The 20399-nt window shown below is 31.0% G+C and overlaps 1 protein-coding gene across 1 annotated transcript in view; it reads left to right on the top strand.

Moving 5' to 3' along the window:
* The window catches only part of LOC136974143 (serine/threonine-protein phosphatase 6 regulatory ankyrin repeat subunit C-like), a 79746-nt gene that overhangs the window by 36194 nt on the left and 23153 nt on the right, over positions 1 to 20399 (top strand). Inside the window, exons 4-9 of the mRNA XM_067268943.1 lie at positions 2839 to 2940; positions 8458 to 8596; positions 8751 to 8902; positions 10884 to 11084; positions 12148 to 12249; positions 16906 to 17041. Coding sequence (XP_067125044.1) covers positions 2839 to 2940; positions 8458 to 8596; positions 8751 to 8902; positions 10884 to 11084; positions 12148 to 12249; positions 16906 to 17041 — 832 coding nt within the window. The remainder of the gene's footprint in view (positions 1 to 2838; positions 2941 to 8457; positions 8597 to 8750; positions 8903 to 10883; positions 11085 to 12147; positions 12250 to 16905; positions 17042 to 20399) is intronic.

Genomic DNA, 20399 nt, shown 5'->3' on the forward strand with positions numbered 1-20399 from the left:
TGCGAAGGATTGGCAAAGATGCAGTGGCATCCTATGTGGTCAATGGCAACACAACACAACTTAATGAGCATGACTTTGGGCTTAATCCAGAGGAAGACAGTCCCTCAACCTTGAATTACTGATTTTATAGTTTTCCTCCTGCTATCCATATTTCTGATTGACCCCATGTCTCATTCCTCACTTCCCAATTGGTCTCTCCTTTGTTTCCAGGTGAAAACCGAGACCTGATTGGGTCATGAGAAAGGTCTGATTTGAGGCATCTATTCGACACCTTTTTGTTGACTATGCCCAGAGATTGTTGATAGAATCATATCCCTTGTGCTCATAATTTAGTTTGTTGTTTGTGATTTCTGTCATCTTGGAACTTTAACGATCATATGTGATGTTTTTCTATCCATCAAATCTTTTCCCTTTTTCAAAATTGTTTACATAGATTGACTGTTTATGAGTACTTGAGTCAGAGTCTACCTGTTTTTTTTCTTGACTGACATTCCATCATTCGTTATGTCATTTGTTTTCATGTCACATTTGCTTGACAGTTACAGTTTGTTTTTTTCTCTCCTCTCTTCTACATAACTAATATCACCTTTGATCTGACTTGATAATAGCGTTTTCACTCGTAATTAATTTGAAATTAAATTTTTGTTTCGACCCTTTCTGGAATTTCACAATTTTCACATAAGTTATTCACTCTGAAACAAAATAATTTAAATTTATATTATTTCTGTTAAATATTTTTAACAATCAAACTGCCAAAAGTTTTGTACAAAATGATATATAAAATATAAAACATGATATATAAATATGGTAAAAACTTGATTATTTAGTTCAATAAGTGGTGTTTTATATTTTTTAAGTATAAGTTTATTATAAATGAACTTAATTTGATTATTATGAGTTGTGTCATTGAATCAAATATTTCTTTTAAATAATTATTAATATATTGTCACAAAAAATATATTCACCCATAAAAAATTGAGTTATAGCCATAAAACTTGGCATGTATGTATTGTTTGAGGAGATATGCAAATTATTACAATTTGGGAGCAAAAAATATCTTATTAAGAAATGGCAGTGACATTTTAGTAAGTGGTAACTCCTCCCCTGGCAGCTATACAAGTTGATATTAGATGTGACATAGAGTTAGTTAAGTTGCATATGTTTTTCTGTGGAAGATTCTGCCACAAATTTTGCAATTGGTCAGTTAATTGAGTGGTTTTCTGAGAAGGCTGCAGTTGCCATCTTTGTATGTCCCAGAGGCGTTCTATTAGTGATAGGTCTAGGTAAGTGGATGGCCATGGGAGGACATTACATTCTCAAAGACATTGTTGAGAAAATCTTGCAGTATGTGATGAAATGTTGCCTTGATGGTAAATGGCACCTGGGTGGTTTGATAGCATTGGCAGAACAGTCAATGGAGATTGGCTATCCCAAGAGCTGGCTCCTCAGATATAATACCATGTGTGATGACTGTAATGCCTAACAACAAATGTGGGATCAGAATGCTGATTCCACATTTGTTGTCAGAATGCTCTTCCACACATTATGTGGCAGTCATCAAAACTGAGAGAGAAGTGGAATACATTGTTAAAGACAACATGCCTTCAATCAGACACTGTCCAAGATGACCTAGCTCAGCACCAATGCAGGCAATTCTGCTTATGTTAAGAGGTTTAGTTGATGTATTAATATAATCCCAGCATCTGCCATTCAACTCCAAATGATATTCTTTTGGACCTGTCTCTAAATCAGACAATTGTTTGTAGTGCCATTGTGTACTTTTCAAAGGCATCATCTTACATAGCTTTCAGGATCAAAGCAGAAAATCCAATTCAAATTTCTGGTGAGTGAGAACACCAGTCCTTTTAAATGCTGTACAATGTATTGTTTTTAAGTGTTGAATGAGTCCTTTAACATTATTGGCAATTGTGAAGTATGAATAAAAATACTGTTAGCTGATGAGAGCGAATACAGTGAACAACAGAAGACAATGAGGAAAAAGTATTTATTTACGTGTAAAAGATACAGATTCTGATGGATTTCAACTCTAAAACAGTATAACAGGCAATCATCCATTAAGGAAAAATGTTGGTGGGACAATTACACAATATCACAGAGGATACAAATGAGTTAAGCTTGGGTAATACAACAAGAATTTCCTTATAACTAATGCTTAAAAACTAACTTATGCTAAGAGAAAAAGAGATCAGAAGGTATAGGCAAGAAATAGCAACATGGCTGATAGAAAAAATAGAATACCCAGGATGTACAAATGTTATTTAGCTTCTGCGAGAGCCTACATGGAGCTTCCTTAGACTCATTTTGTGCTTGTCTTGCTTTTTTCTATATCTGAGATTCACCAAGCCTTCATTCCAATAAGTTCATAAACTTCTCTTACTCCGGTTTAGTTTCACTCTTTTCTTGGATACTTGACAACACTAAGCACTATCTTCTTCATCTTCACTTCATGAAGATCAGCCAAAAAATGTCCTACACTCTCCATATGTGTCCTCAGGTGACATCATCTTTATTGTTCTTGTGATTCCAAGAGGTGACCCTCACCACCAAGGGGAAAAATTAAAATTAGATTTTAGAAGTAAGAAAGAAGAAAGAATAAAGAAAAATGCTAAAAACTACGAACTAAACTAAAATTATACAATGATGTACAGTCACAGCCCTCTTCAAGTGACATTTGCATACTAAGTTTTGTGGCTTTAGCTTATTTTTTTATGGATACATAATTTCTTTTGCAACAGACTGTATTTTAAAAATGCTTAGAAAAGATTTATATATAATACTAATATATTATAAATAAAATTTTATTTTTTATTCTTGTAGCAAGGAAGAACTCCTCTTCATTATGCTGCAGTTCTTCAAGATAATGGAGAAATATTCAATCTGTTATTGGAAGCAGGAGCTGATATTAGGGCAACAGATATGGTTAGATTCCAAATAACTTTTTCAAATATAATAATAATTAAATTGTCAAACTATTACTAGTTATTATATTTAAAAAATAACAGTTAATTTATATTTATATATTTTTCATCAAAAACAAATAGAAATGCTTATTTTTTCATTTACATTAATATGTTTAAATTTTTTCAAAAGGAAAAAACCAATTTAAAAATATTTTTCTCAATTTCCTTCAAAATATCTTGTTATATATACTGTTGAACTATTTATTAAACATTAATTTAAAGTAAGAAAAAATATATTTAAATGTAATTTATTTAATTAATTATTTGACAACATAGATAAAAACTCTTCAATTGATGATATTTTTATTTTCTATATAAAAAAGTACTTCATCAGAGTAAAAATGGAATAACACAATAAACGACTTCTTCTAATAACACTGTAGTGCGTAACACAGAGACACAGACTAAAACCTTTTACAGTGTTGTATATGATAGAGAACCAACTAATGTTTTCGGCCTCCACCGAGGCCTTCTTCAGGTTGAGAACTAAAAGTGATCCCCACCAGACCGCCTGTGTTGCCCATAAAATAAACAACATACGTGTTGTGTTTCACCCCTCTGCTTGGCATCGTTCGAATTCTTTGAACAGGTACCTCCATGCCAACCTGAAGAAGGCCTCGGTGGAGGCCGAAAACGTTAGTTGGTTCTCTATCGTATACAACACTGTGAAAGGTTTTAAAAATGGAATGAATATATTTTATTATTAATGCAGTATACTTTCTACAAATACATAGTTCATAATTTTATTGAAGGGTTATCACACAATGGAAACCATTATTGCCTTATATGCTTCCTAAAATGCATTTTGGTTCCTGGTATTAAATGGCCCTCATCAGTTAGGTAATTAGATAATTATAAATAAAAGTTATTTTGAATCCCTATTGTCTTTTTTAGAGAGATCATACTTCTGAAGTATTATTTATAATGCAAAAATATTTAACGTATGTACTATGTATTTGTAGAAAGCATATTGTATTATATATAAAAAAGGATTAAAGGCTAATAAATCTAAGTAAATTATAAATTTTATCAAAATATTTCATTAGAAATTTTGAAAAGCTAATACTAGAATAAAGTTTGAAATTTCCAATAATTTTCAGTGTCTCTAAATCGTAAAAGATATTTTTATAATTTAATTAATAATTTAATTATAAAATTATTATTATGTTGGGTTAAGTTAGATATACTCGGTTAACACCGGTGGCTAGTGTACTATGCCGGACCAAAGTCAAGGCATAGTAACCAAAACAGAAATTAAAGAAGTGTATCAGTGTGTGTGTCTGTATTCAGGAATTTTCTCACAATATGACATGTATTCAATATAGTGGCCTTCTGTAGAGTGATGTATGTGTTTCTATTCAATTGTAATGTGCCCAGGCTTTTGTGTAGTGTGTGTGGTATGACACCTGTAGAGGAGAGAACAACAGGTACAATAAGCACCCTATCCATCCTCCACAGATGCCTTATTTCCTGGGCGAGTTCTGTGTACTTGCTAATTTTTTCAGTGCATGCGTTTTGTATATTGTGAGTGTTTGGAATGGATATGTCTATAATGTATGTGATTTTATTGTGTTTGTCAATGAGTGTGATGTCTGGTCTGTTGTGGTAAATTGTTTTATCTGTGATTATGGCTCTGTCGTAGTACATTTTGTGCGTGTTGTTTTCCAATACTGTCTGTGGAATGTATTTGTAGTATGGTTCGTGGATGTCTGCTAATTTGTGTTTCTTTGCAAGCTCTTGGTGTATTATATTTGCTACTTGGTTATGTCTGTGTAAATAATCTGTCTGTGCCAAGAGCTTGCAACCAGAGGTGATGTGTTGTATAGTTTCTGGCATGATGTGACATTTTCTGCATGTGTCATTTGTGAGTGTTGCATCTTTGAGTATGTGTTTTCTGTAGTTTTTAGTATTTATGACCTGATCCTGTATGGCAATCATGAATCCTTCCGTCTCCCCAAAGAGGCATCCCCGAGCTAACCAGCTGTTTGACGCAGTTTTGTCAACATAAATCCTGGGCCAGATCGTAAGGATGCCTGCCATGGAGTGCCTTTCGAGCCCACGATTGCTTAATGGTGTCTATGCTTTTTATATGTTGTGTTGTGTCCATATGATGTGAGTGTAAGTTTAATGGTGTGTTATTCGAGTCTGCTAGAGTTACTGCTTTATGTAATTGTGATGTTTCTTGTTTTTTGTAGAAAAACTCTCGCAGTGACTGTATTTGTTTGTAGTGAAGGTTAACTATGTCAATCAGGCCACGTCCGCCATCTTTACGTGGAAGGGTTAATCTTTCTGTGGCGGATTTAGGATGATGTTGTTTATGCTTAGTAAGTGTTGTTCTTGTTTTCCTTTGGAGTTGCTCGAGATCAGTGTGAGTCCAATGTATAACTCCAAAAGAATATGTGAGTACTGGGATGACATATGTGTTTATTGCTTTAACTGTGTGTTTTGCATTTAATTGTGTTCTGAGAATAGCATTTAACCTACTTTGGTATTCTTTAATTAATCTTTGCTTTATTTGTGTATGTTCTGTTAGTTTGGCCTGTTGGAATCCTAAATACTTGTAGAACTCGCCCTCTTCCATGGATTCAATAATGTCTCCATTTCCAAGTGCAAAATCTTCTTTCTTCAGGATTCCTTTTTCTATGTGAAGTGTTTTGCATTTATCTAGGCCAAATTCCATTTGTATGTCCTTGGTGTATGAATGTGTGATTTGTAGGAGTTGATGAAGTTGTTTTTGTGTGGATGCATAAAGTTTTATGTCATCCATGTACATGAGATGTGACAGTGTAAACTGTGTTGTTTTTTCGTGTCTGATATTGTAACCATATTGCGTGTTGTTTAACATGTTGGATAATGGGTTCAGGGCTAAGCAGAACCAGAGAGGACTCAAGGAATCTCCTTGAAAAATTCCTCGCCTAATAAAAATTTGGTTTGTTTGTATGGAAGTGTTACTAACCCTGAGATGTAGTGTTGTTCTCCAGTGCTGCATAGTGTTTTGAAAGAATGCAATGAGTGATGGATGTATTTTGTACATGTGTAGGATATGTAGCAGCCAACTGTGTGGAACACTGTCGAATGCTTTTCTGTAGTCTATATATGCCATGTGTATGTTTCTGTGTTGTCTGTGTGCTTGCCGTAGAATGACTGAATCTATGAGTAACTGTTCTTTGCATCCCCTGTGGTTTCTACGACAACCTTTTTGCTGTTCTGTTAGAATGTCGTGTTCTTCAACATGTTTGTATATTTTGTTTGCGATACAGGATGTCAATAATTTGTAGAGTGTTGGAAGACATGTAATTGGTCTGTATTGTGTGGGGTCTGTGGTATTGTTGTTTTTAGGTTTCATGTAGGTGATGCCCTGAGTAAGAAAATTTGGCATGTCTTGTGGATTGATGATGATGTGTGTTAGATGTTTAGCTAGTTCCTGGTGCAGTGATGTAAACTTTTTGTACCAGAAATTGTGAATGTTGTCTACACCAGGTGTCTTCCAGTTGTGTGTTCTGTTAACAGTGTATTGGAAATCATGTATGTTTATTTCAGCACAGGGCATAGTTGGTATGTTGTGCAAGTTTCTGTTCTCCTCCTCGATCCAGCCTGCATCAGCATTGTGCGTGACAGCACTGGACCAAAGAGAAGACCAATATGTTGTGAGTTCTTCTTCTGTTGGTGTGCCACTGTGCTGTGTATCAGTGTTTGCTTTGTTATTAATTTGTCTGTAAAAGAGTTTTTCATTGTTTGTAAATAATTTATTTTGTTGTTTTCGTAGTGTACATGTTTTGTATCGTTTGAGTCTACGTGCTTTGGCAGCAAGTTTTTGTTTTAGTGTATCAATGTATTCTGTAATGTGTGTGTTGTGATGTTCATGTTTTGTGTGTGTTTTTATTTTCTTGAAAATGTTTTTGAGCTGTTTCCTTAATTTGGGTGTTATGTTGTTTTTAGTGTATTGTGTCAGCCTGCCTAATTGCTGTCTAATGTCATTTATTTGTGTTTCTATTCTTCTCTGCCAGGCAGGCTTGTGATAGAATTGTGTTTTCTGTGTATTTGTCTGTGATTGTACTTTCAGTCCATGGTGTGTCACTACTGTGACTGCTCCAGCATAAACTAATGTATGAATGTCTGCGAGTGTAGAAATTGAATGAATGTAGTGTGGTAGTAAGTGAGTGTTTACGTAATTTAGTGTTTTTCCTACTTCCTTTGACGTGTTGATTTTTGGTATTCGTGGTCGTTGTGTGGGATCTGTGCCTGTATATTTAGTGAGTGTTTCCTGAAATATAAGTGAGAGTGTATTAACTAAATCCATGTCTATGTTATCAGTGATGGATGAGGAAGTGTCTGTAGTATCATTAGTGGTAATTGTTGTATGTGTGTTATTATCAATGCTTGTTGCTGGATTATCCTGACAGGTTACATGATCTTCATTAATGTTAGATGTTTCTGTCTGTTGATGTATTTGATCAGCAACCTGTTGTTTGATAAGTTCAAGTGTTGTTTGTGGAATAAGGTTGTTGTGTATAATTGTTCTTTTTTGATCAACAACCCTTTGTTCGGTGACAGTGAGGTGAGGATACTGTTGTGTGAATCTATGGTGTAGTTGTTGTCTGTATGCTGTCATGTTTGTTTCGAGTTTTGTGATGGTGTAATAAGTACGGATGATAAACTCGTTCATTTCTACTGTCCATTTCATCCGTTGGCGTGGTTTTCCAGCCTTTGTGGTCTGTGGATGCATTGCCACAGAAACACCAAGGCTGGGTTGGTTCCTCACATCTGTTGAGGGCATTGCAGTAGCCATGCTTGGGCCGGTGCTGCTTTCGCCACCGGTAACCAAGGGAGACTGTGACCTATTTTTCGAACGTGAGCCTCTGCCTAACCCACGAACGCGGACCTTGTTAACCCGGGCGACGTCCGAGCCGGTATCACACTTTGATCTAGTTATTACCATGATGAATATCTCCACAGAATGTGGGTGTGGTCACTCTTAGCTTCATTTCTCCCCATAGACCTTACTGGCATGGGTGTCCCTACCAGGAGCTTATGCTCCAGCCTGCATTGCCCTATGGATCAGTAAAATTACTGGGCTCTCCCACCACGACCAGGTGGTGACCACGGGAGAGTTATTATTATTATTATTATTATTATTATTATTACTACATAAGGCGATGTTGCATAACAAATAGCTTCCATCCCAAGTACAAACAAATATGAAAGTACAAATTTTGAATCAACTCAAAAGACAAAGATTACATAATATAATGAAAATAATAATGGTTAGCAACTAATATACAAAGAAATATGTGATACAAAATTACCAATACAAAGAAACACAATTCAAGTAATTAATATTATTTACTGAATTAATTTAAGAATTTATTTAGTGAATTCATCAAATTATGTAATGTAAAAAAGATTTAAAAATTTAATTTAATTATTTTTGTTCAATTGTTATTTAAAACATTAAATCATTATAAAATTTGTGTAGTATGGACGTCGCCCAGAGCATTATATGCAATCTCAGGAAGGTTTTACTTTACAAGATCTTAAAGCAAGTTCAACTGCAGCAATTAAAAGAAGACAAAAACATACATTGCCAAAGCATCATCATAAGAAACATACATCAAGTAAGTTATTATAATTGTGTTAAAAATGAAATAAGTAATTTATCTCAATAAATTAATAGAAAATGAACATAATAGCAAATAATCATTTCAAACTTTTTTATATCTTAAATTATTAATGATTATACAAATACAAAAATATAAAATATGATTTCAGAAAATAAATCACATATTCAAGAAATTATAGATGAAGGTAATTTAGAAAAATTAGAAGAATTGGTATTACAAGGGAAAGGAGATAAATTATTTGGTGAGACTTCTGCTAATAAATTAGTTCAAGATTTTCTTGACAAAGTTCCTTCATATATGGTGAGTATTACTTGTTTAGCATATTGAGATATTTATAGGTTTAAACATAAAATGTGATATTCAATGTTGGATTATAAAAATGAATACTGGTTAGTATTGTTGTTGATGTTCAATTATTACTGATATTAGGAATTATCAAATTTACAAAGTTAATTAAAGTAATTCAAGTACTTTATTCAAATTATTTTTTATATATTTGTTACCAGAGCAAGACTTTTCTTCCTAGCCTGCTCTCTGTGCAAACTAAAGATTTCCTGTCTTTCAACAGGAATCATATTTGCTTTTTGGTCAGTGTTGTGACTGGCTTTGGTCACTTTTGTAAACATCTGTGCTGATTGAAACTTTCCTTCTCAGTCTCTTGAGGCTTTTGTGGATCTGCTGAGGAAACTCATCTGCATCTCATCTGTGAATGTGTAGATTTTTGAGTCCCTATTGTCTTTTTTAGAGAGATCAGACTTCTGAAGTAATTTCTTGTGGAACATGCAATGGACCCTTTTGGCTTGAGGTTCATTTGGCCTACTGGTTCCATTTGTGTAATAACAATAACAATATATTTGTCACAATATTCCAATTAACTAGTTTATGTCTCTTTTGGAATTATGCTGGTTTTCTTCTTACAGCATCAATATTTTTTTACTCCAATCACTCACCAAAAATGAAAAAAAAAGAAAATCACTCAGTGGCTGATTATTACAGGAAATATGATATACAAAACAAGATTTAGTTAAATTATTTTAAGTTGTTGAAAGAAAACGTTTTTACAAAATGTACATATATTAAACTTATTTAAAAGCTTTTATATCATTATCTTTGTGATAATGAAATAAAAGCTTTTAAATCTTGCAACTGTTGAGCCATGATGAAGCCAAATACTAATTACTTATGAAAAAGCTTGTAAAGTCAAAATCTTTACAATTAAGTTTTTACAAATAGTTACTATTTAAAGATTAAATTTTGTTTATAATTATTTTTAAGCATGTTGAACATGAGATTTTAATGGTCCATAATTAAAAGTACATATGAACAAAAATTAATATTGAGATGCTAATCTAAATCAGACTAATTATTCTCTAATCTCATTTAAATATTCATAATTCACCTGCAGTCATGTTAGCGATTGTATTGTAAAAATTATTGTCATTATTTGTAATGAAGGAGAATGGAGCAAACATTAAATTTTTTAAGTTGAATAAGTTAGTAAATAAGCTAACAATTGTATTTTAATAGGAATGGATTTTGTGAGTTCATATAATAGGTTACAGTAATAAGTAGTATATATCATTTATGTTTTGAATAAGTTATAATATTTCTGGATAGATATTTTTAATTTAAAAATGACAAATTCTATGGATGATCACAAACAGTTTAAATGCTAGAAATGATTATAACAAATTCATGAATTGAATAAATTTGGAAAATTAAAAGAAAGAAAGAAAATAGTTCAATAAATAAGTTCTTGTATTTGGAAAAATAACTTATGCCTACTTTCAATTTGTGGTTTAGTTTTGCAGTGATGATTAAGAAATTTTTTGGGAAAGCCTAGATTAAGGAAGCAAACTATCTGTTTTGTTTTTTTGATTTATCTGTTTCAGATATTTGTTATTTTGAAAGTTGATGCTGAAATTAAGACAATTTGAGGATATACAAAATATTGAAATGATATATGACAAAATAATTGGCAAGAATAAATTTTACCAATTACTTTGGCAAATAAGTGTACAATTGTATAATTTCTCAAGATAAATAATCTCAAGAAATTATACAATTCTACACTTGAACAGTATTAAATATTTTTTCATTCTTTCATATGGTTTTCTTTAAATTCACATCATCAAGTAACTTAACTGCTAAATCTTATATAAAAATTTTATTGTTATTTAGTAAAAAATTATTTTAATAGTTACAATAATGTAAGAAGTGATTAGATTGTATGCTTAATATCAAATTATTGGAACTATAATTTATTTTATAAATTTTTCAGGAAAGAATACAATCTATACATAAAGCTGTTGTAAGAGGTAATTTAAGAGATGTTAAATCTCTTTTAGATCGGAAAAATTTAGCTATAACAAGAGACCCAACAGGAGCTACACCGTTGCATAAAGCTATAATATATGGTCATCATGAAATTGCCAAATATATTGCTCAAAACTTTCCATCATCAAGAGATGCAGTAGATGGAGTAAGCAATAATTTATTTTCTGAATTATAATTTTAACGTTATTAATTTAGCTTATACTATATTATATTTATTTATTTACTAGATATAGTAATTTGTCTTTAATTGCTAGAATGTTGTTATTAAAATTATTCATTAGGCTATTGTAGATGTATAAATTCCCACTGTTATCTGTCTCTGTCTGTTCTTCCTTAATTTCAAGAATGGAGTTAGACAGATGAAAGCCAAGATTAGATATGGAAAGATTAGATTAACTATATATGAACTTCCAATGCAAACCAGAAGTCGTGTTATTTCAATTCAAATATTTTCTCCTGAAAGGAGTTAAATAGATGATCAGCATGACTCTATTGCTAACAGAAAAAGTATAATGCACAGGGGCAAGACACTACTAATTTGGTGTGGAGAGCATATATTCTAAATTAAATAAATTAAAAACATATGATTAAAAATTGCAGCCCAGCATTGTGACAATATCACAATAAATAATTGCTCATTGATATTAATTGCATTTTACATAGTTAAAAAGAAAGTAATAAAAATCTACATTAATTTCTACATTCTAAATTCACTTTACATCTTTCAGAAACTATTAACAAAATATTTTGAGATGAATAATTTAGAATGTAGAAATTAATGTAGATTTTTATTACTTTCTTTTGAACTATGTAAAATGCAATTAATATCAATGAGCAATTATTTATTGTGATATCGTCACAATGCTGGGCTGCAATTTTTAATCATATGTTTTTAATTTATTTAATTTAGAATATATGCTCTCCACACCAAATTAGTAGTGTCTTGCCCCTGTGCATTATACTTTTCCTGTTAGCAATAGAGTCATACTGATCATCTATTTAACTCCTTTCTGGAGAAAATAATTATATTTATCTCAGGTCTCTAAAGAATATTGGTTAAATTTAATCCAAAATTGGTAAAAAATTTTACTACAAATCTATATTCTTTAAAAACAGAATATTAATTTCACAAATTTGAAATAAATAAATTAACTAATTAATGTGTGGAATGTTGAATGAAAAAAATGAAAAAAAAAATTGTTTTTCAGGATGGACGTACAGCTTTACATTATGCTGCTGTATTGAAGGATAATAATGAAATGTACAATATGTTAACAGCAATTGGAGCGAGAAGTAGCATTCTTGATTCAGTAAGTTTGAATGTTTTACAGTGATGGGGAGTCAAAGTCAGGAGTTGAGGAATCAAATTATTTTATGGTAGTTGGGAGTTGGAGTCAATTTTAAAAAATATTGACTTGGGAGTTGGGAATTGTGTATTTTTCCACTGACTCCCCATCCCTGATTTTTAAAATAATCTATAGTAAAGATAATCCACTTAAGAAATACTTACACAGTCAAACCTTGGTTTTTGAACATAATTCATTCCTAAAAGTTGTTCTAAATCCAAAACAAATTTTCCCATATAAAACAATATAAAATGGATTAATCTGTTCCTAACCCCCAAAATCTACTAATGAAAATGTACTAATGAAAAATAATAAAAAAATTTTATTTAATAATAAATTTTTGTTATTTAATTTGACTTAAGTACCTTTAAACATAAATTCTTGGATGAAATTTATATTACATGAATGTTAATTAACACTGGTTTTATTAATCAATTTAATTTAAATTCAACTGCAGTGTATACCAAATAACGGAAGTAGTATCTTTCCTGCATGTGCATTGAAATCTAATTTAAATAGCAATATCATAAATGACTTGTGATATCTAATGATGTGAGGTGATCTCGGCATCACTAACTTCTGAATCAGTAGTCCTGTCATAGATTTGATTAGGCTGTCAACTTTCTTTAACATAAAATGTATAGTTGACCATCTATGATCAGTTCTTTCCAAGTAGCTTGTTTGACAACTGAATTATTGTATAGCAACTGGTGCGATTATGAGTTTGAAATTCTGTTCGTGAACCAATTTGTTTGAAAAGTAAGGTGTTTGAAACTTGATGTTTGACTGTAACCATTAGAAATAGTAAGAAAAAAACTAATACTGAGAAATTCTTGAAACATGACATTAAGAAAAAAATCTAAGTTGTTTAAAATATATTTGTAAAGAGTAATTTTTATTCTTTCTAAAATAAAATAAATAAAAATTATAATTTTTATTTATTTTAAGATTTACTTATATATACTCATTTTTTAACTTTTTATCTAAATATTTTGACAATTATTAAAAATGCTGTTATTTATAACCATTTATGTTAAACAAATATTATGATAAGTTCCTGAAAATAACCCCTAAATTATGTGTTTAAAAGTCTGTTTTAAAGTAAGCTTTTATGAAATAGTGCAGCTTATCTGCTAATTTTAACTTGCAATTATGAACTCATTCAATAGCTTTTTTTCCATTTACATGCATATAAATGAATGTTTCAACACTCACTTCCAGCTCTGAAGAAAATAACAGTGCATACATGATGTAAGTTTTAACTACAAGAAATGGAAAAATAGTTTAAAAAATTTACATATTTGGATAACTTTTTCTTATAATTTGTTTGTTTATATATTATTAATCAGTTCTGATCTGTCAAAAAAAAAGGGTCATCCACCTACTGATATTCATGAGCAGTGTCATAGTTGAAAGAAAAATCAAACATACTTTTGATGTGTGTAATTGTTATACATCCACAAGTAGAGTCATTTACATCTTATTGGGCTGAAGTTTGAAAAAAATTATAGAACTATAAATTCTCACTTGGGTATTTGTCAGTTCTTCCTTAATTAATCTTATGAACAGAGTTAGATAGATGAAAGTTGAGATCATATATGGAAATATTTGTGGCAGGAGGCCCCAGTTAACTATATATGAACTTCTGATGCAAACCGGAAGTCACATTATTTCAATTTAAAACTTTTCTCTTGAAAGAAGTTAGATAGATGACTGGCATGACTATATTTCTAACAGGAAAAGTATGATGTATAGGGGCAAGACACTACTAATTTGAGATGGAGAGCATATATTTTAAATTAAATATATTTAAAAAATATGATTAAAATTGCAGTCCAGCATTGTGATGATGTCACAATAATTGATTATTTTGCAATAATATATGTTTGGTGAAAATATATATGCAACATAATAAAAAGTAGAATTTTTTACTTTTATTGAATGTGATATAGTTACATTTTTGAAGAATGAAAATGAGTTCAGCTATCGATGTTAAGGTTACTGCTGCAGTTCTGGTTTTGAATTACAGAAAGTTTTGTGTTTGATTCAAATGTTTGGTTTCCACACCCAATCTATAGTTCCACATCACTTAAGCTGGAGTCACACTTACAGAAAAAAAAAGCTCATGTAACCGTAATGGCAATTTTCCATTCAGTGTGAATTCCATGTTTTGCATGTAAAATCATGAAACAAAAGAAAAACAGAATAAAAAAAACAACAAACTTCTTCACCATCTAGAGTGTCAGTTTACATTACTAGCAGTGATGCATCTATCGGCGGAGGTGTCAAAATGGCAGCTGGGCAGCTCATGCAGTTTCTCATTTTCAGCCTTGGGCAGTACAGCAGCAACATCAGTGACGTTGTAAACATGCCATCACTGCCAGGGATCTGATTGGTCAACATCTACATTTTATGTGACCAAAAAAATTTTCCACTGAGCACCTCTCAAGTTGATTTTCTAGAAATTTTACAATCAAGGGACGTAAAATTTTTCTGGATTTGGCTTTCAGTTTACATTTTCAGTGGTGTTTTTCTGTAAGTGTGACTCCAACTTTAGTGTCTACATCAACCCTACTAGAATTTTACCAAACTTCTTCAATCAGAAGAAAAATGATTTTCCTCCTTTCTCAAAATCTGAAAACAATTCTCCATCATTTAATTGTTTCTGAACTTTTGATTTGAAACATCTCTTGAGCCTGTGATTTTTCTGTTTAGTGTTTCAGCTCCAAACGTCTTTTCATATAAATTAATTTAACAAAGATTTCACAGGATTGCTTCTCAACCCTATCTTACACTTAATAAAAAAAAACAAGATAAAATTATGTGATACATAATGATTTTACATTCAATCTTTCTAACAACCATTTATTTTAGGGTTTTCAGATTGTTTACATTTGTAGTGCTTCGTAATGTATCTATTATGTTATCCTGTCATTGTAGCATTGGTTTCGGTTAATCTGCATTGTGTTTTTTGAATTGTCAGGTTACCGTGTTTGTTTGTAAAAAAAAAGTTTCTGTTTGTCACGTACCACCTGGATGGTATCATTACATGACTCATGATTAGGCAACTGGTGTCACGTGCTCGTGATAAGTGCCCTGGATGGTGGGAAGGTATAAAGGTAAGTTTGCACCACGTGCGTACAACTTTTTGCCTGCTTTCACCTGAATGACCAGGGAGAACTTAGGATCACCGGAGCAGTAAGGAAGGAGAGGTAAGGGTCGGACATGTAAGGTGAAGAAAATAGAAAGAATCAACTGTATGGAGTTTGAAATCCACTTGCATCAACATCAGAACATTCAGAAATTAAGTGAATCAATTGATATTAGAGAAAGGACATAACCAGATTAATATACATACTAGATTATTTTCTTGATAATTAATGGGTGGAACCCTAACAGGAATGTTGCATACAAAGCTGCTATAATGATTGTTGGGGCTGTTATTAACAGATATCCTTCAGCGGATCAATGTCGATCGATTGTCCTTGTACATAATTGTAAATAATTTTTTTATTATCATGATATTAGCTTGTACTCATGTATTAGATATCTCTAAGATTAAGCATCAGTAGCCTCCAAATTGTCGCATAACAGTAACGGTTAAGTTGTTAATTCACATGAGTTTGTAAGTGTGTATGATCATTTGTAATATAAAGTTTGTTGATAACCATTCAGTAAGGTGTGTTTTAATTGTAAGGTTCCTTTTATACCCTTACCCAACCCTAAGTCTGTATACTTTGGTAGTCTCACAGACACTACACATTTCTTATGAACTCATTTAACTGTAGAGTGTCCCCGTAGAACGAGATCTGCAGGGCTAGACAAAAAAGAAAAAAAACGGACAAGTTGGCTTAACAGATATCTGACTTTTAATTAATTTCCATTTTGCACAATCGTGATATTTACATAGAACACAAACTATCACAAAATCGACAAAATTTTGTGATATTCAAGTAGTACAATCAAATGCTACACACGTTTATACGCTTTCCTCTCTTTCCTTCCCTGACTTTGGGGGGCTCACGACAAGTGATAAAATGGGACAACGAACGGCACGAAACAAAGAAAAAATTTCAAACTAAGTTACTCATGACAATTTTACACCGTGTACAAACAAAGGAAAAAAACTAATCTGTTCAGATGAATCCTCCACCAATCATTTCTCTCTTGAATAAGTTGTTTATCACTGTTACACTGTCCTTAGTTGGATGCAAATGGATTTTTCTATGTCATCTTTCCATCCTTTGGCCTCTCACACTTGGCTCCTCAATCTCATATATCTACACGTGGCCAGAACACTGCAATCCGGAACAAGCAGAAACAAAGGTGGTTACTACAATTACTACACGTGGGTCCTGACCTTTTACAACGTACCAAACAGATATCCTCCTCACGTGACCTCTACTGGCCAATCTGGCTGCCAACATAAGGTGAATTGGGGAAAGTGACACCATGAACAAAAACAAAGGGGTCGAGGGAAAAACCAAAACAAAAAAAATAGTCGTGAAGCACTACATAACTTTATCTTGAATATAGTTAATATAAATCTGATTTTAAATTGAAACGTAATAAATTTATTGAAGATTTAATCTCCTTATATCATATTTTTTTATTCCATAGAAAGGAAAAACTCCTGAATATTATCTTCAGCATCCTGAACAAATAAACATGGATTATGTTTTAAAGAATAATCAAAGAGCTAATGCTACATATATTGCTAATACTGCAAGTCGTCTTAAATTAAAAGTCCCTTCCTGTAAGCAAAATATTTTTATAATTGAAACATTTTGTTTGAGTAAATTTAGTGATTCTAGAGTTCTCAGAATTTGTAAATTATATACCATGATTTAATTTATGAATTATAAACAATAATTAAATTTTGTATAAAGGCTTGTAAAATGAAAACAGGTTTGTCAGGTATTATTCTGAGATAATTTTAATAAAATATTTTAGGTAATTTTTAGACAATTAAAAAAACTTGAATTTATATCTATTGTTAATGATGATACAATTTTCAGCAATTAGTGGAGTAGTAGTGTTTTAGTAGTAATGTTTATCTTCTGTTTAAGATTTACTGAAAAATATATTTATGTTGGGCATTCAACTGTTGTTCAAACAAGATTTTATAATTATATCCAAATTATGATTAAAAGATCACAGAATGTAAGTATAAGTCTGAAATGAATGAATTACTTACTTTGTTTTCATTAAAACAAAGTATGCAATTCATTCAGTTTTTGTAAAAGGTAGCATTTATGTTGCCACACAATATGAATAAACTTATATGAAAAAAAGTAATTTTTTTATTTTTGTGGAAGATTGTAAAGTCAGCAGAACAATTCATATGAATATACATGAAGAAAACATACAAGCTGAACAATTCATATAAATCTGTTTTCTTTATATAGATTCATATGAATTGTTCTGCTGACTTCTATGCTTGTTCTATAATAATCCACAAGAATAAATAACTTTATAATTAGCAAATCATAAGCTGAACAGTTCATTTGAATCTATGATATGCTAATTATAAATTTATTTATTATTAAATTATTAAGTTCAATATTTAATTAAAGTTATTAATATTAAATTAAATTAAATTATTATTAAATTATTAAAGTTAATTATAAACTTACAAACAGATTCATCTGCTGCAATCTTAAATGTCATTTAACAGTTTAATTTTTTTCAATAATTTTACATTAATTTTTGTCTCGTATAAATTAATTATAAATAATCTTTTCTATGACAGGAATGATAAAATAAATTTTATGACATAAAATTTATTTTATCACTCCTTAACTTAGTTTATCATCATCATATTCTGAAATTTTTCTTATAATTTTGTTTAATATAGTGACTTTAAGCTTAAAAAATAGGAAACTTTTTTTATCAAAGGGAACTGTTATATAATGTTCCGAATTCTTCTCAATATAGCTGAATTATTCAAGCTATTCTACAGATTGTAAAAAATTAAATTTTCAATAATCAAACATTTTTCATATAATTTATTTTTAAATTCTGAAAGTGAGAAAAGTAGAAACTTAGTTGAATTAAAAGGAAAAAACAAGTGTTGAGATTATATTGATATGATTTATATAACAGAGAATACATTTGTGAAATAAAATAGCTTAACAAAATTGCTTAATTATAGGCTTTAAAAAATTTATTTGTATTTTTCCAGTATAAATAAAAAGCTCAATACTTGAAATGTGATACATAACAAACAGTTATATACAGGGTGAGTCAGAAAGGTGGCTATGCATTTCATCTCATGTTATGCTAACACTATTTGATATAGTGGGAATGGAATAAAAGCATTTGCAAGACAAGTATTGACAGTGATATTGAAATCATGTTTCACCAGTCTCATAGCCTCTCAGTTGTATTTGTAAACAATTGTTCATTTTTCAATTGTAACTTGCTACTGTATGTTCAGAATTTATCTTGAATGTGATTTAGGCAGTGCCAGTGCCAGGTTATTTTGCACCCTAGGCAAAGTTTACAAGTGCTCCCCTTATCTTACAAGTTGGATATCTTTTAAAATAAAATTTTAAATATAAAAAATAAAAATTATTTTGTCATGCTTTATTAATAATATACAAAGTATTATACAATATGTAAATCCTCCTAAAAATGGAGTCTTTTTTAATTTTTTTTTTTAATTAATTTGAAAATTTTCTGTTATAATTCATATACCAAAAAAAGTTATAAAAAACTGAAATTTAATATTTTAAAATGTTAACGATTTAAAATATTTATCTTAACTGAATTTTAAGTAATGATAAGTTCAAATCAGTTAGGTAAATGTAAGTTATCCAACTTTTAGGGGAGGATCGTTAATCCTGCATCAGGATGATCTAGAGATGTTCACATGTGGGTGTGGCAGAGGAGACAAAGATAACAAGTATCTTACAAAAAATTCGTTTATTTTAACAGGAAATAACTTACACTATGCACAAAGATCTTTAAACAATTGAATGTTTGAAAGTTCTAAGTGTCGAGGATGTTTTTCTAACATTGCTCGAAGGTACACCCCAGGGCAGTGGCAGGTGAGGAGATTCATTGGTTGGCATCAGCAGCACGGCTCTCTCGATGGACACAAGTGCAGAAAACTCTTTCTTTTGTGTTTTGACACACAGTGTCTTTTTGCTTCGACTTCACTAACTGAGTGCATCGTGACCTTGACACTTGGGGATTATATCAATCTTTATTCCCTCTTTTGTTCATTCTGATTGGTTCCACGTCTCTTTTTCCTGCTCCCCAATTAGTCCCTTGTCTCCCCCTAAGTGAAAGACAAGACCTGTTTGGGTCATGAGAAAGATCTACTTCAGAGAATTTACCCAACACCATCTGTTAACTCAGATGATGTTGGGTAGGTGTTGATGGCTCATGGAAGGTGTTGATGGGACTCTGAACTTGCACTCATTTTACTCCATTGTTGTCTAGTCTATGACATCTTAGAATCTTAACAACCCGACGTGATGTCTCTTTTTATCATTAACCTTTCCTTTTTTAAAATTTTCTATGTTCTAATTATTTGTATATGAGCACCTTGTCAAAGGTTCATCTCTACTGGAGGACATTCATTTACATTTATTGTGTCATGTTTTACATTAATAGTATTTTTTTTTCTCATCTCAGTTTCATATGACTAGCACAACTAATCTGATCTTTCATCAGTTTTAACAATGGAGGGGTTTTTTTTTCTAGTTTTGTTTTAATAAATTTCTATAATAAATGTTTAATTTCAACCTGTTTTGGAACCTCACAGTAAGGAATAAAAAAAGAATCAAGAGTTAAATAGTAAATTAGTGTGAAGTATAAGGAAAAAGATTCAATAGAAAAGGGGGCCTTTAAGTTGTGACCTGTTTTCTATAGGAAAGCAAAATTTTTAAATTCTTTTATCTGCATGAAAATAAAATAATAAAGTGATTTCTTTACAAGTAAAGATGCAGCTATATGTTTTTTAATAACACAGTGTATTTTTTGTGGGGTCCCTCAAACCAAAATTAATTAACAGTTAATTTACATTTTGAAATATAGATTTTAAATATTTATTTAAAACAAAATCCAAAATCCAATTATAAAAATCAAAAGTCATAAACCATACA

The sequence above is a fragment of the Centruroides vittatus genome, unplaced genomic scaffold, assembly GCF_030686945.1.
Source record: "Centruroides vittatus isolate TY-2023 unplaced genomic scaffold, ASM3068694v2 contig_344, whole genome shotgun sequence".
Taxonomy (NCBI): domain Eukaryota; kingdom Metazoa; phylum Arthropoda; class Arachnida; order Scorpiones; family Buthidae; genus Centruroides; species Centruroides vittatus.